Genomic DNA, 17,480 nt, shown 5'->3' on the forward strand with positions numbered 1-17,480 from the left:
ATTGCACTGAGCCACTTGCTACCCACCTCTTTGCCAACATATCTTCCCACATCTCCTCAACCTGTCCCCCCCCCCCCACAGTGCCATCTCAATCTCTTGGGCCAGCCCTGGCTGGGTCACCATTAGAGATGGGCACAAACCGCATTATGAACTTCAAAAACCCACGAAATTGCGATCCGGCAGTTCATGATTGTCCTCGTCCAACGAACCTGCGTTCGGAAGAAGCCTGGTTTGGTGCATTCGGCCACAGTTCGGGAAGCCGGACAGTCAGGAGCCAGCAATCAATTCCCCTGGAAACGGAGCCGGGGGAATGCCTGAACTCTGTCTGCGCTCCTTCTGTCGCCCTGGAAACCCGAATGGAAGCCCAGCTTACTTTAATTGGCAGGTCTTCTTCCAACCACAGAGCTGCAAAGCGGTTACAAGTTGGGAGAAGACACCCAGGGGAGGGAGGGGGAAGGGGGTGTTCTGTAGCCATGGGCACTCCAGTCTCATCCCTGCAAACCCTGATAGGCAGCTCCAGATCTCCTGCATTGCTCAATGGGACCTGTGCTTATAAATAGCCGTGGGCTTCCAGGCTGGGTTTCACTTTCAGCGAGCAGTGGAGTGGGACAGAGCTCTTGCTTGCCACTTGCTAGCCTTTGGGGAGAGAGACTGAGAGTATAATTCAGCTTGGATTTTTGTGGGAGTTTCCTGGGGGTCTTGGATTGGAGAGGGTATAACTCCAAGATCCCTTTTGCAATCTTGTCCAAACTTGGGTGATGGCTGTAGGAGACCTTGCAAAACACTCCCCAGGAATATGGGCTCTCTAAGTGCCACGGGGGCCGTTCTGCGAACCACGAACCGGTTTGGCAACGGAAAATGTTCGTTGCAGTTCGCGACTTCGGGATCGTCGTTGGCACCGAACCACGAACCGCAGAGTCGTTAAATTTTTTGGGTTCTTGCCCATGTCTAGTCACCATACAAAGTGAATTTGGACTTGTAAGTCGCCATACCGAAAGGGTTGGGAACCACATTACCTGCTCCAGGTACCTGTCCAGGACATATTTATAGTTAACTGGTATTTATGTTTCTGTAATTTGTATTAGCGTAGGGATCATTCACAGGAAAATAGAGTCCTAATTCACGTTTATATCTGTCTTTTAGCAATCTGTGACACAGAGCCAGAAAAACCTGTTAAGAACTTTCCATTGTGGGTAAAAGTAGATGGAGAGATGGATCCTGAACCAGTTTACATCCCAACACCATCAGCTATTGAGCCAACAAAATTGTTAATACAACCCACTCTAGATGACTTACCATCTGACAAGCCTATGTCCAGCGGAGCTAAGCCTGCACCTAGTGGAATCAAGCCAAGAGTGTATACACCCAGACCTAATCCAGTGGTAAGCAAAGAAATGAGTTTTTTGTAAAGATTAACCCAAGAGTGTTGTATCTCATCTGCAAAGTACCCTGAATACAAATTGGTGGAGATAAGAAGAAAAACTACATGTAGGCATTTGTTTTGTAATTCTGTTACTGATATGGTAGGCACATCTTTTGGGAAACACTTCCATATGAAGAGGTCTTAGAGGTGGCGCAGTAGTCCATCAGAGTGGGAAATTTTAGAACATAAAAGAGAATGAGAAGCAGATACAATAGAAACACTGTGTTCCTTTATGAGGGGTGGTCTGTAACAATGAAGTCAGTGCTAAATGTGAACAAGAACAGGCCAGCTATCAAAGATATTGATCAGTGATTTTAGGGTGATTAAAGCAGTTATCATTATTTGGATAATTCTTGGAGAAGAGGGAAGATTTAAGGTAGGACTAGAAAAGTCAGTGGAGGAGAAAAGTGCAGCAATTTCAGGAGTCAGTGTAGTTAGTGGCCATAGTGTTCAGCTTGAACTGGCTTTCATTCATAGCTCCACAAAGCTTGCTAGATAACTTTGGGCCTGTCCTTAACTTTCAGCCTAACTTGAAGGCACAGTGAAAGGGGGAAACTGTACACTGTACTGAGCTCCTCAAGGGCAGAATAAAAGGCATGAATCAGGAGTCACTGGATGGTAGAAGGGTGAATTTTAACAGTATCTTAAAAGTACTCAAAGCAAGCTTCAGCAACAAGTTCAGTTTGAGTAACAAGAAATAAAGGCATACCAGATGAAACTAAAGTTGTGTGCCTGATGTAGGGCACAACAGTCCTGGGTGCCAGGTTGCCATGATGCCTATAAACTTTATTGTGGTGCTTCTCTCTACCTCTTACCTTAGTTATTACAGCTGTGAACAGCTCTTGATCAAGTCCCGTCTTCCCTGGCTGTAATTGGAAGGACTTGGCTAGCTATGGAAAGCTCAATCTCACACCTCACAGTAATGACCACACAGAGCAGAGTAGCTCCCATTATGTCATGAAAGAGGAGTGGACAAGAGCTACAGAAGCAGTAGTAGCAAAGCTAAGAGACAAAGGGTTTGCATTTAAATAACACTGTTTCTCTTGGCTGCTGTTAGTGCTAACAGCTCTTGTCTACTCCCTCTGTCCTCCCTGGGTGTAACTGGAGGGGGCTTGTGTACTTTCAGATAATAAGGCAGCTATACATTCTTTAGTGTGTGTAAGGGAGTGTGTTTAGGAATAATCACTAACAAGTGAGGACCCCCCCCATTCCAAAATCCTACCAAATCATCAACATGGCTTTACCTACAGCTGTCAGGAAACCATTCAAATCTATTTTCCACTAGGGAAGATCATTCCACCCCCCACCCCGGCATTTTGAATCCCTTTTAGTCTACATTTTACCAGGTAGTGATCTGACAATGATCTGGGAGTGAAGACATAATGTGGGTCTTCTGTCCTCCATGTAACACCAGATCAAGTGTACATCTACTATATGTGTAATGCCCAGTGTTAGTTGACACAATAGTTGTCATGATTGCCTTAAAATCTGCTTCTGATGGTACAGTGGAGTATGAATATTGAAGTCCCCCAGAACCATAAAGCTGATGATTCCCGACACTCAAGAAAGAAGATCGTTTGGCTGTGGGATGTGTTGTATACCATCAGAATCTCTAACCTGTCTTATGAGTCCCACATTAGGAGCAAACACAGAGTTCAGTGACTGTTGAATGGGGTACCATGCAAGGTAGAGAGACTCATAATTTAGTTGCAGTGTTTATATTCAACAAGACATAAAGCAGCGTACATTAAATTTAAAAACAAATAAAAGAAGGCAAGCTGCAGCCTTCACCCATGGGGCTTCTAAAGGTACAATGAAAAATGTCTGCTTTACAGAGCCTTCAAAACCTGTGCAAGGTCAAGACTTTACATCCTCGGGAAGCCCATTCTGTAGCTTAAGGGCAGCCATAAAGAAAGCACAAGCCTGAGGGACAACAGTTTTTACTGACCCAAGTTTAGAGACTATTAACAGTCCATGGTCTTATAAATGAAGCTGTCTTGTGAGCAGTAGAGGTATACAGGTGGAGGTAGCTCCACAAATATCAGGGTCTCAGGTTGTAAAAGGCCTTAAAGTTTAATACCAGCACCTTGAGTTGGACACTGAATCTAATTGGCAACCAGTGTAACAGTCTTAAAATCAGGGTGACATATTCAAAACGCTTTACCCCTGTCAGCAGTCTTGCTGCTTCGTTCTGCACCAGCTGCATCTTACGTGTTGTATTCAAGGTCTGATCCACATAGAGTGTTTTACAATCCAGTCTCGAGGTTATGATAGCATAGATTACTGTGGCTAGGTCAGCTGAGTCCAAAAAAGGGCAAAACTTAGTGCCATTTGGTTTACGTGTTTTTCCAATAGAAGGGCTTGGTCTGGTAGAAATCATTGATCATCCAGTCTTGTTTGCTGGTGTACTAAGAAACTTGGAGAGCATTGTTGGAGATGCTATTGATGAATGCTTTACGGAACCATGTAGAGGCTATTCAACAAATGCTGGGATGTGGTTGTCACATTCTCCCTAGAGATTGGGGTCACAGTTTGGGATGCTATTACTGCATTGCTGACAGTAGCAGAAGTTGGGTCCCAAACTTAATAGCACTTTCCACCAGCTTTAAATGGGTTCAGTTAACACTTGCTGACCCAGTTAAATCTTGGAGTTATACTGGATCCTGCACTGCTTCTAGAGAAGTAAGTAAATGCAGCTGCAAAAAAGGGCCTTCTCTCAACTCAGACTGGCCTGGATGATGGCCATCTACTGTGACACAACTGATCTGGCCACCTGGATTCACACCAAAGTAATGTTGAGACTAGACAACTGTAACGATCTCTACACAGGTCTCCCCTCAGATTAAGCTTGGAGACTCCAGCTGGTACAGAACACTGCAACTCGTTATCAGAAGCTAGGCAGAGCATGCATATTAATTCTATTTTACCAACCCTCTATTGGCTCCCTATCAGTTACTGGGCTCAATTCAAGGTTTTGGTTATTGCATACAAAGCCCTTCATGACCGTGGCCCCTCATATCTGTGGGACCTTTCCCCCTATGCTCTGTCATGGCAGCTTTGCTCATCTGAACAGGGTCTTCTGCAAATACTATCCTGCAAATGGGCTAAATTAACAGCTGCTTGTCCATACATATTCTCAGTGATGGCCCCTACCTCATGGAATTGCCTGCCCGAAAAGGTCAGGAAAGCTTCCATTCTCTTGGCTTTTTGCAAACTATGCAAAATGAATTATTCAGGAGCATTTTTTACACAGATAATAGGGCTGAGTTGTAAGAAATGGCTCAGAGGGATGCTTTGGTAAAAGGACAGGAACTGTAGACTATACTACGGGTACTGTTGGCTGATGTAGAAATGGTCCCACTGGGTAGTTTCCACATCATTTAATATGTTATGTCAGATTACTTACTTTTTCAGGATCATTTGTAGCTCTGTATTCAGATTTATACTTGTTTTCAAATTTCTGTAATCCATTCCCTGTTGCATTGTTTATTGACTACTCCAGCTGTTGATTGTATTGACTTACACTGTGTAATCTGCGCCCAGTCTCAATGAGAAAGGCATACTATAAATAACATAAATAAACAAAAACATTAATAAATATTCTAGCTACAGCTGCTTCTTGAATATATCTTGCCACATTTATCCACATTTCAGTAATGTCTAGGCTATTTTACTAGTGAATTTTATGTGTTGACTTGGAAAATGGAAAACTTCAACAGCTCCACAGTGCAGTGGCTAGGTCATCACCAGGTCTTGTTATAATTTACTTAGCTCTCAAAGATCTTTGCTCTCATTCAGTTTGTTTCTGGCCACAATTCAAAGTGCTGGTTAGAATGGTCTAAGACCCAGACTGTATGAAGTATTGCCTTCTCTCATGTGAGCTAGTTCAGATCATCCTCAACAGAGGTGTCTACCAGAGACAGGTCTTTTCCTTTACACCCCATTAATGGAACCCCTCTAAAGATGTTTACCTGAAGCAATATATCAACTTGTAGGGGCTGGAAAAGTTTGACTTATTTAACTACCAAAGCTTGAGTAGTTTTATAAATTCTTGAATAAATGTGGCAGTTTTGCTTTTATTAGTTTTAGTTATTGCTACTGGGTTCATTGCCACTGCTTAATATTGTTTTGTTTGCTTGCTTTTAAGTACTGTTAGCCACTTTGAAAGCCCCACTGGAGCAGAAAGGCAGCATGTAATTAAAGCAACAACAATTTGATCATTAATGAAGAGTGGCATAGTAACAGAAGAGAGGAGACTTATGTATGGTTCTCCATTGGGGAGAAGGTTGGGGTGTAAATAAAGTTTCTTAAAAAGTAATTTTTCAGAGGTGCTCTTTTAATTTGAAGCTCCTTTATTTTGGTGTTTAGATTCGAGAAGAGGATAAGGACCCTGTCTACTTGTATTTTGAAAGTATGATGACCTGTGCTCGTGTTCGGATATATGAACGCAAGATGCAGGAGAAAAAACAACAAAAGTGCCTTCAGAATTCTGAAAAATACATTGAAAAGGTGAGATTGTATTCTGTGTGTACAGCTCTGGTAAGAACAACCTATGTTGCTGTCGGACAGTTGCCAAATGGGCATTTAAGTAACTGTTGAATTATTCTGAAGATGTGAAATTTTGTGTCACTCTTCCAGTTTGAATGCTGGAGGTGAACTATTTATTTTTAGGTACATATTCTTGAATATACATTTTTTTTAAGTTTCAGGGTGACTTATCTTTTTGTATTTCTTGCTCTCTTCTGTTTCCCAGGAGCATCCTGGCCTTCAACCCCTTAAGATGGAACAGGGTAAAGAGCCTGGAGGTAAAATAAAAATCTTGGGCCCCTGTTTGTAAAAGTTGGGGGGTTGGGGTTGTATATACATATAGGATCCCTGAAAATTGTAGGGAGGGAGGAAACATGAAGTAAACTCAGCTTATTTTCTTGCTAGCTGATATACAGCATCATTGCTTCTAATGCAGTCCTTGAGTGAGACATATGCAGGCTGAGGATCAAACTTCCAGGAAAGGAATTATGAGTGTTTAACACTCCCTTATAGATCCACATTTCTTTCTTGATGGGGCAGTGCAAATAGAGTCACCCTATATCTCACTGACTTGAAAAGTTAGGAGACTGAGGGCAGTTAGTAAACCCTAAAAGTTCCACTTCTATTCACCACCCAAATACAGGGAAAATATATTTTTAAAAAAATTCTAAAACCATTGCTGGATTAGTGCCCCAGATCCTTGCATACACCCATGGGCTTGCTTTCATACTACTGTGCTCACGGATCTCTATGTGTCCACATATCCAGGGTGAGAGGAGGGGGAGAAAATAAGGCTAATTCCAAAAAGGTCTGGTTCAAAATACTATAAATGGGTCTTCACAAACATAATACTCCTGATTGCTTAACCATATTAAGTAACTGGGAGTGGGCTGTAGAATCATGCTGTCATTCATTCCCTCCCTTCCTGTATAGTGAAAATTTCCTCGGCTAGATCTAACCCAGGCTCAGTGTTATGTTGATACCAATGATAAATACACTAGGAGCTAACAGGAGTTCTGGTTAATCCAGTAACATCATGGAAAATGTGTATCTCTACAGAGAATTAATTGAGTAGTTCTTTTATTGGCATTGGAGTAGAAGGAAAAATGATATTTTGGTTACGAAATAATAAATTAAGTAGCAGGAAGTTGGTTAGCATTAAATAGTTTAAGTGGTGAACTACAGGTGTATATGGTGAGATAGTATTTGTCATTCTTGTCAGAGGATACCTTTGGGGAAAACACGAAGTATATACTCTAATGCTTTTGTGGGATGTGAAAGTACATATAATTTGGTCTGTATAAAATAACTCCATGACAATTTTCAACTCCCAGTCACATTTGAAATTTTTGAAGGCATGATGGTCAAATGTGGTTTTCATTGCTTATGATGCATTTTGGTCATCAAAGCCTAGTTAGGTTTTATCAAGTGGAAGGTTCATTTTGCATGGGAAGGTTATTCCTGGAGTCACTGATCCCCCTGTGCACAAAAAGCCATCCTGGGGGTGAGGAGGTAGGTGCAGTAAGGAAGAAGGGCAGGAGAAATTGTGCCTGTTGTGCAAGTGCTGCTCCAGTGATGGAAGAGGAGAGATGGGGACAACTTCATTCTCTTCCCTCTTCTCACTGCAAGCCTCTCCACTGACCTGACCCACACAACTGTTCATTCAGATGGGTTCCACAACCCCAGGCACAGGTTTAACTTGGAATTGAAAGGAGCTGTGGAGTGGAGTGTGAAGAACTCAGTAAATATTAACTCTTTCTTTGAAAATTTGTTTAATACAAACCTTAGCTTTAAACCATAATTTTTACAGACTTGCTGAAGCACAATAAAGATACTAGAGTCTCATTCTGGTAAACAGAGATTTCTCTTTTGAGACTGAAAAAATAATCTGTCACGGTCCAGTTCTGATGCATGGAGGCTAGCTAGATATTGCAGAACAAGGTTGTTTGTCTGTCTGAAAAATTGTGGATATTTAAAGCAAGTTTTCTGCCAGTGGTGGTACAAGATAGGCATACTGATAACAAAACGGCTCAATGCCAAGGTGATAAAAAGCTGCAATATTGCAGAAACCTATTTCCATTCTTTCTCAGAGAAAAGCTGGTGGTTTTCCTGTAGTGCAGGGGATCCATCCACTTCCTTTGTTCATCACACCACACCAAATGGGACAACCAAACTAATCGAGATTGTTTCTGATTGCAACTGGGAGGAGGATCGCAATGAGATCTTGAATATCTTATCACAACACATAAAGAACAAGATACCAAAGTCCCTCAAAGTAGGAAACTTTGCTATTGATCTAGAATCTGAAAGCAAAACCTGGGATGAGAAGAACAGTCCCATCTATTCTTCCCGAGTGAAAATCTCCATGCCTTCTTGCCAAAACAAGGATGAAAAGGTTCACATGTCTGCTTTGGAGGCACCTGGTAATAGATTGTCACCAAAGAAAAGGACAGAAAAAATCACATTCTTAACCTCTGGCTCCTTGGGCAAATTACGAGAACAAAGGAAGAAGGGCTTGCCTTTTTATGCTGGGCTTTTTCCTGCAGGAAAGCTTGCTGCCTATACATGCAAATCTAATTTGAATCCCTCGTGCCTGATTCAGGTAGGTTTTTCTTTTGAGATTAAATTTCTATTTATGGTCTTGAACTTGAGCTGCAGTGTCTGAAATAGCGTTTAGTCTAGGCCAGGGCTCCCCAACCTTATTGACCCTATGGGTACATTTAGAATTCTGATAGAGAGAGGTGGGTTTAAGCACAAAATAGCTGCTGCAGGGGGTGAAGTCAGCCACAGAATAGATGCTACAGGAGGTGGATTCAACCACAAAATGTCAGGGAGTGGGGTAATGCATAACTCTGCTAGTGGCTCTTCAAGATTTCAGACAGAATCACTAACAGGATGCCTTTTAAAACTATTATTTAGAACTTATTTAAAACTATTTCCTCCTTGCACACACACAAAATCAGTATACGTATTGAGCTAGCTAAGAAACCTTCATCTGGCAGTATCTGTCATCGTTTTGAAGGCTGCAGTAGCATAATGGTTATTTGGTTGGGTTGCGAATCAGCACTTTGCTGGTTCGAATCCCACTACTGCCATGAGCTCAGTAGGTGGTCTTGGGTAAGCCATTCCTCTCAGCCCCAGCTCTCCAGCTGTATTGTGGAGATAATAACAACATTGACTTTGTTCACCACTCTGAATGGGGCACTAATCTGTCTGGAAGACCAGTATATACAACACATTTATGTAAAAGGAAAAAGCCTAGCTTCTCTTGGGCTGTTCTCTGCTTTAGATGAATGCTTCTCTCATGAGCCCAACCATTTTCAGTCTGCACTTTTCTTATAACAACAAAAGTTGGTGTTCAAAGGCTGGTGAGAGCTCCTTGCTCATGTGTACAGCAAGAGAAAGACTTTGGCCAGATTTTAATAGGAACATAAATGAATTTTGTAAAGTGTCCAAAATTTGATGAAGTGATGTTGTTATCAACTTCTCTTGAACTATCGGAGCTTTCCAATTTGAATATATTTTTATAATGTCAGTGGAAGTTCCTGTTAGGTGCATCAAATATTTAGGCTGTGCTGACCATATTTAGTCAGAGGAAGTCCCACTGTGTTTTTAGAATGTCACTCTGTTATTTGCACAGGTAAAGTACTGTATATAAAGCCACAGTCAGCATTATAGCTTAAACATCAGAAACTGAGAACCCCCACTTGGCCTCACCCGCAGTCTAAAAACAGTTGGTGAGCATAAAGAAAATTCTTGGTGGGTGTCATTGGCACTTGCGGGCACCATGTTGGGGACTCCTGGTCTAGGTACATGTTTTGTCATTCTTTCTGTGAGAACTATGCCTTACTGATGGGTTGAACGAAGTTTGGAAAATAATGGTTATGTATTGACTTACCTAAATTCAAATCAACCTATTGCACGGTCTTTGCAATAAATCCATTGTCTCTATTCACCATTTTGGACTGGTATATACTTCTTATGTGGTGGAAGTTATTGCTATATTGTTGAAGGCTTTCACGGCCGGAGAACGATGGTTGTTGTGGATTTTCTGGGCAGCCCGGAAAATCCACAACTACCATCGAAGTTATTGCTGCTTGTAATTTATGATTATGAAGCACCATAGACATTGGTACATTTAAATTTCTTCCATAGTCTCATTACGTAATTCACTATAAGGTTCTCCTTTGTTGGTTTTCCTATCAATTTTGACCAAATTGTAAATTGTTTGGCTTAAAACAGTTTTATAGTGTGTTAGAGTGTGCTCTGATCACATCCAGCTCAGATTACTGTCATGTGATGTCTGTGGGGTTGCCTTTGAAAACTGTCCAGGAACTTGAATTAAAATACAGTTGGCTGTTGTCAGGGATTGTTAAGACCCTCCTGCCAAGCCTTGCTCTTTGTGCCCTCCCCATCTGCAACAGTGAGATGGGATGGTGATCAGAGACACAAGGGGGGTTTGGTGATGATACCTCACCTTTTGAGAGCCCTTCCCTCCCCTTACTGTTCTTTAGATACCAGGCCAAAACACTTCTATTTACCAAAGCTTTTAATGGATGGGTTGTGACATTTTAATATGTTTTCATGATCTGCTTATAGCTTGAGAACTGCTTTATTAATGTCACTTCAGGCTGATGACTTTTGCTTTCTGCTGTTTTTATGCTCCTAGTTTGTCTTTATGGCTTGTTATATTATTATAATTCTTAGGTTGTTTTTATAATTTTATTGGGTTGGATCCAGTGATTTTTTTTAGCAGAAGGCACTGACAGTAGTGGACCTTTCTTGCAGCCCTTACTGACCCCTGGAAGTTTATTTCTGGGACTGCGGAACCCAAGAGGCTTATAATAGTTATGTGGATTGAGGTGTACTATTTGATATTAATATACTGAATATATACCCGATAATGGCTAAGTTAGCATTATCTGAGTATACTGAATTAAATTAGAGAATCCCAAATAAAATCAGGATGCTGAATACATTAATACTGGATATATTTGGTTTTACCTGTCAAATCACAGCTCAGCTAGTTTAAAGCTGGCTGATTGCTGCTCCAAGCATTTTTTATTTTATTCCAAGCTGTTAATGGGAGGCTGCAGTGGAGAGGGTGAATGCTTTCTTATCCCTTTCTACTTTTACCATCAGCTCAGCTCTGCAAGGTAGGCAAAGAAGTCTTGTTTTTTTCCCCTTCTAACTTCCCACCACAGCCTCCTGACCCATGTTGCTGTTAGAGTACGTAAGTCCTACTATCCTTGGAATAAACTATCCCAGTGTCAGAAAGGACTGCCCAAGGGGAGAGGAAGCAGAAGGATACCATCCTTGTGTCCATGGGTTGCTGGATCCAGCCCATTGTATTGTTTGAGAAGGTCTCTGGAGAAGGGAATGTATAAATTTTCTTAATCAGCATGTTTTGTGTTTTCCAAAAAAACAGTTAAACCAAGTTAATGAAAGAGAGCTCAGCTTACCTTTTGGCAAGCAAATACTTAAATCTGATCTCTTACTTTCTTTAAGCCAGATATTATCCATATATTGCCACAATATCGAAAATTATAAAGAAAGTAGGAATGTTTGGAAAATCACTCTTATCCAATCTTGGATACATATTCAAGGGTTCTAGGAATAACATCAGGCTAGCTAGAATCCACTTAAATACTTATTGTGTAGCAGCTGTAACTGCATGAAATGGTAGCCACTTGCAACCTCCAACTACATAGTAAGCCTAGCATTATCAGTATGCTGCTCCTGCAGTTGCTTAATTATTTAGAAAGTGACCGAGGTTACTGATCACCTTTTCACACAAGCTCCAGGATATGCTTTCAAAGAGGTTGCTGTTAAAAAGAAATGCAAATATGAAACAGATAAGAGCTTTTTCCTTCCTTGTTTACTGCGATGTTTACCTAAAACTATTTAGATGAACGTTGTGGGAAGAAAAACACATGCCCACTTTGATCACTCTTCTATTTCTCCTTCAGATGATAGGATTCCCTAAAATCTAAATTGAAAAATTAAGACAATAGCTGCAATATTTCCCAGTCTAAAGGTTTTTGTTATGCTAGATTCTTTTGGAAGTGTTAGTTCTGTAAGCCCAAGAAGCCTTTAGACCTGGATTCACTAGCCTTTTCTTTAAAGAGAGCTACTTCTCAATCATTCGGAGTGTCCCAAGCTATTCCCACTCTTCCCCAGCATATTACCAATTTTTATTCTGTCATAGAAAAGCAATATGGACAAAGGAGGAACACCAGAAATGAAACTGTTGGCTAAGAAGCACAGAATAAAATTCTGTGAAATAAAAAGCTTTTTAAAAAGCTCAGAGCAAATCTTTTTGCAGTCTTTTCTAGGGTCTTATGGGGGATGCATAAGCTGTGCTGCAGTAGCTAGTGGGCTACTGATATCTCTTGTGGATATTAAACTTTTTTCCTAATTAGCTCTCTGCTACATGGCAAATTGCTTTAAAACTGAGAGGTTTCAGCTGGTAGTATAATTGGGAGGGGGAAATGGTCAACTGTTCAAAGAGAACAGAAAGAATTTCTCTGCATAGGGTAAGCAAATCCTTAAGGGTAGAGTTAGACACTGTTGGAATTTTCTCTCTCTCTTTGCAGGTTAATGGTAAAAATTATCCTCAGGCGAAGTTGCTTTTGGGACAGATTGGAGCATTGCATCCTGCCAATCGGCTTGCTGCTTATATCACAGGCAGATTGCAACCCACGGTGCTTGACATCTCAACACTGAGTACTGTAACCTCCAAGGTGACATCTAATCCTAAGGTTGCTGGTTCTGAGCCACAGTCAGTTGAAGTAGCCACATCAAAAACTGCCAAAACACAAGTTTTCACAAGGACTACATCCTCTGCCCCTGTAGCACGCCGAAATATTTGTGCTCCAGCACAGAGACCCATAGGTAGGTTGGAACATTACGTTCTTTGTTTTTAAAACGTGTAATAATACAGCATTCAAGTTTATTTCTGCCCAGAATACTGCTGGTACTTAAGGCATCAACCATAAGCCTAATGAAAGCCTTCGACAATACATCTAATGGATGTACATTTCATGCATCTGATGAAGTGAGTTCTAACTCATGAAAGCTTATACTGGAATAAATTCTGTTAGTGCCTGTGGTGCCACTGGACTCTTGTTTTGTTTAGGCAGCCTAAAATTCCTTAATTTACCCGTGCAGTACCCACTGTGAGAAACTTATTTTGTATTCAGATCATGTTTGCAATTTTGGAGATGTTGCTTGTGTAAATATTAACTTGGTGTTACCTCAATTGTAAGGTAATTTTTAAAATACCTTTATTCACTTTTATTAAGTTGAAAAAATTGAGCTCTGTTTGCTTTCCTGCTTAGTTTTGTGCTTTAATTTAATCCTGAACCTGCTTTTTTGAAGAATGTGTTCTTACGATTATAAACATATTGAATTGATGTTTAGCATAAGAGATTAACTGTGTTTTACTGATCAAAACAGACTGATTAAATGTTTGTATCAGGCAAAATGATGTAAAGTTCAGAAGAGTGCTCTACTTACAGAAAAGTAATACTATGTGGAAGCTTCAGCTAGTAAACAGTGGGCCTGCCCATCTTTTAGATGAATCTCAGGTGGTGTAAGCATATTCAACCTGTGTTCTGCATTTGTACTCACTGCCAGTGTTCTGAGCCCAGTTCAACTGTTTGGAACCTTTAAAATTCCTTCATGGCTTGGAACATACATACTTTGGATATTACCTGTCACTGCACTAGTCCCTGTGCCGGCTGCATTCTTCAATTGAGACTGCTTTGTATTATATCAAGGTGGGAAGTTAGAATCTTAGTTGCCAGAATCATGGCCTTTAGAGTGGTGACTTGAGACTGCAGAATGTGTATAGTATCCAAGACAACTCTGCTTTGCATTGTTTTAGCCCTTTTCTTACCTGAACCATTTCTAGGCTGCTTGAATTATTTAGCAGAAGTTTAAGTACAGCTCAAAGAAAGCACACCCTCATGACACCCTTCCTGTGAATCTGTCCATTCCAATTTTCTACTATTGTTCTAGAGTCTCTGTTTACTCCCCAAATGGTGGCTGAGAGTGGATCATCTTGAATTCAGTGAAAGAGCCTAGACTGCCTCATTCTTTCCTTGAGCTCAAGACAAGCCTTCACAGTGATATAAAGATAGCTGGGGGGTGGGCTGGGCCAGGCTGCTGAGCTGGTGGCAGAAAATGTAGTTGAGCCCTGCCATTGATAAAGTGGCGAGGGGAGAGTGGAGCTTCTCATCCCTCTCACTCATCCCTCTTCTTTGCTCCTAAAGTTATTGTGTGGAATCATCTTAAAGTCAAGCAAAGAATGTGAATGTGTTATTTCCTTGAGACCAAGACATTCCCGCCTCCATTATAGTTTTGGCAGTGAAGGAGGCTAAGTAAGTTTAGAATCTTCCATCTCTCAGTTTCTTAGGGAAAGCAGGATTGGGTTCAAGGAAAGTCTGCTTTGGAGGGGGTGGGGGCAATGCAGTCTCCATCCAAATCTTCATTTGAAGCTTGACTGAAAGGGTCATGTTCGAGGGAAGAAATTAGTATTCCAGAGCACTTCTAGCTGCTGTGTCTCTGTGTGTTCAGTCATCTTGCTCATGGGTCTGAAATTAGCTATGTTGTTCTTACCCACTTAAAACAACAACAAGACCTACCCACTCTTTAAGCTACTTTCAGGTTCTTGTCTGGAACCAACTTCTATAGGAGGTGAGAGGCTGATACCATTAGGTTTTGTAAGTCCGTTGAGAAATTTGATTTTTTAGTTAACTTTTAGTTAAAAATTCTTGTATAACATGACAGGGCTGAATCCATTCCAGTTTTGTACTTCAGTGTGTATTGTCTTTGATATGTTGTGATTACCTTATTAAACCTCATCTAGATGATTTTAAGATTCCTGACTTCATTGTTTTTATCTGTGAGGTTAATATTTTGAAAACTGCCTTGAGTTTTGGAAAGGTGGAGACGTTTTTAAATCTGTTATATTATCCACCTCCTATTCAGTCACTTTGTGCATCTGCATGCATTAACAAAATATAGTTGATTAAATGGAATGGGAAAAGTATGAAAATAGAGCTATGTAACAAGGCCAGTTTTAAATGGTTCAAATAAAGAGCCTAATAACACTCAAAACCTGACATTCATGAATCAGTGCTGAAGTAAAAAAATAATAGCAGAATGCCTACTTTGAACTGCGTTTTCCAGTAAATTTTAAAACAATACACATTGGAGTACTTTTTATTCTACATAGTACTAGTATTAACTGTGCTGTCTCAGAAAATGTGATCTTGGTTTATGCTAGAAGATACAGAGGGAAGGAAACTTAACGTCTTGACCATGTAAGTTTTTTATTTTCAGCTGCTCGGCCCTCAGAGAATACTTTGCCATCCCAGTTGATAATGAATGCAGTTGGAGTTCTGCAGCAGAAGATCCCTGGAGTTAAAACACCCCAACCTCTGACAGGATCACAGCAATTTAATATTAAGCCTACACCACTGTCTTCTGGAACAAGTGCTGTTACTACTGCTGTTACTAGTGTTGCTGTGACATCACCTACTGTAACTGCTCCTAGCCTTTCAGAATATAAGGAAACTACCTGCTCTACTGGCATTGCTTTAGTGAATTCTAGTGGAAAATCTGAAAATAGCTCCCATACCTCTGTCTTACCAACAACTACTATGGCTACTGTTAATATAACAAAATCTACTGGAATAGCTACGCCAATTGCAACCATTGCTTTTGCTAAGTCTGTAGTAGCCTCATCAACGATTCCAGTTTCTGCAACACCTCTATCATCTGTCTTAACAACTGGATCACCTCCCACAGTGACGACACCAATTTCACCAATAGACTGTGTTCGTACAGTGCCACCAGGAGTTCAGACAAGTCCTTTATCAAACCAAAAACCAGGTATGATTCCTATTGATGGCTGATGGTTTCTACAAGCTGGTTCACTAGATAGATAGACGCACTGCTGGCTTCATCAGCCTACTGTGGTAGGGAATTGGGGTGGCTAACATGCATGGATGCACAATGAGGTGGTTTTCCTAGGTGACCTTAGTCAGCCTAATGAGCAAAAGCTGGCCTTGGTTTATGTAGGAAGAAGCAGAAGGTGATCAGGTCTGCCTGAGTTCTTGGCCAGAAATTTCTACCAGGAGTTTTGAAGAGCTTACAGCTTCCCTCTTTGACCTAGTGTCCTGGTGGCAGAGTAACAAAGGAGCTGATGCCTTGCTCCCAGGGAATCAGGTTCAAGTCTGACAGCACCTGATAATATGTAATCCTCTGTCAGTTTTCTGATGACTGAGAGGCTACAAAAGTTACTTCTGTTAAAATTTAATAGAGCATTGAAAAAACTTGCCAGCTGATAACTGTGTGCGCCAAGTGAATTTCCTTAAGTCATGATCCTGTCTTCATGTGATTAATTTATGGTTACAACTGTAGTCTTCATCAACAGAGGAGGATATCCTTACTGTTAGGTTACACCTCCTACTTGTTCTGTGGCAGGGCATATGCAAATTGATTGCATAGCTTCCAGATCCAACTGGATACAAATCCTTAGTCCACATCTAGCCTTGCTCTGTGGTAGGACAAGCTTCCAGCAGTAGGCACTCTCTTTGCTAAGCCTTTCTCCTTGTTTCCTCCATTCTGTCTAAACATCTTAAAAATCCTCTGCCTTCTCTACCACTTTGTGTTTAGTCTCAGATGTGGTGCAGGTGAAGAGAAAAAAAATTCCTTATTCTCAACAGCGGCCTTTTCCCCTCCGTCACTGTCAGCTGTGGTTAGCCATAAGGATGAGGCTTCAGTCCAGTGACACTAGGTCTCCCTGGGACTATTCTCCTACCATGTTCTGGCTTTAACAACTGCTTAGTTACCCAAGCACAAAGGCTCTCTCATCTCAGCTCTGGCCCCTCTTACTCCCTTCAGCATAATCATCTCTGCTAGCTGATCTCCAATTGTCCTGGCTGGGCTTTCTCTACACTCTGGATTACCAGGAAGTACTTAAGGCTGTGGAGGAGGGATTCCAACAAAAAAGTAGGGAAAGAAAGCAGAAATGCAGACAGAGAAGGGAAATGATTTCTTCTTCCTCTTCCCCGGACATAGACTGGGATCATAGAGATGCCACCATTTCCAGTGTCATTCTTCTGCAGATCCAAATCTCAGATTCCAGAACCTTGGCTAGAGGCATAGACTCTGGGAGCTTCTTGAAGCTCCAGTCTCATTGATTCCAACGCTCAATTGCAGGAGTCATTTCAGCAGCAGCCTCATCTCAGGACTGTTCTATAGTGACTGCTGTGACCCTATTGAGTTTCTGCACCATGAATCCTGTTCAGACTCTCTGGCTTTTGAAAAGGAAAGGGTGAGGTGGTCTAGAGAAGAAACATACTTTTGGGCACATCATCAATCGAAACTTTTTCAATAGGAGGATTTTTCCTGATTTCAGCAAACGGTTCCTTTTAGTATGAAGTTTAGTTCTGCATTTCTGCCTGAAGTCTCAGAACTTACTTACTTATTCAATTTTTATACTGCTTCTCTTCATTTA

At 41.1% G+C, this 17,480-nt stretch overlaps 1 protein-coding gene across 2 annotated transcripts in view; it reads left to right on the forward strand.

Annotated features, from left to right (window-relative positions):
• LOC129324625 (MAX gene-associated protein-like) overlaps nucleotides 1–17,480 on the forward strand; it is a 112,212-nt gene that overhangs the window by 37,439 nt on the left and 57,293 nt on the right. For both annotated transcript variants that reach the window (XM_054971965.1, XM_054971966.1), the window contains exons 9-14: nucleotides 1,144–1,382; nucleotides 5,792–5,932; nucleotides 6,177–6,228; nucleotides 8,041–8,552; nucleotides 12,547–12,844; nucleotides 15,299–15,850. In XM_054971965.1, the coding sequence (XP_054827940.1) occupies nucleotides 1,144–1,382; nucleotides 5,792–5,932; nucleotides 6,177–6,228; nucleotides 8,041–8,552; nucleotides 12,547–12,844; nucleotides 15,299–15,850 (1,794 nt within the window). The remainder of the gene's footprint in view (nucleotides 1–1,143; nucleotides 1,383–5,791; nucleotides 5,933–6,176; nucleotides 6,229–8,040; nucleotides 8,553–12,546; nucleotides 12,845–15,298; nucleotides 15,851–17,480) is intronic.

The sequence above is a fragment of the Eublepharis macularius genome, chromosome 2, assembly GCF_028583425.1.
Source record: "Eublepharis macularius isolate TG4126 chromosome 2, MPM_Emac_v1.0, whole genome shotgun sequence".
Classification (NCBI taxonomy): Eukaryota; Metazoa; Chordata; class Lepidosauria; order Squamata; family Eublepharidae; genus Eublepharis; species Eublepharis macularius.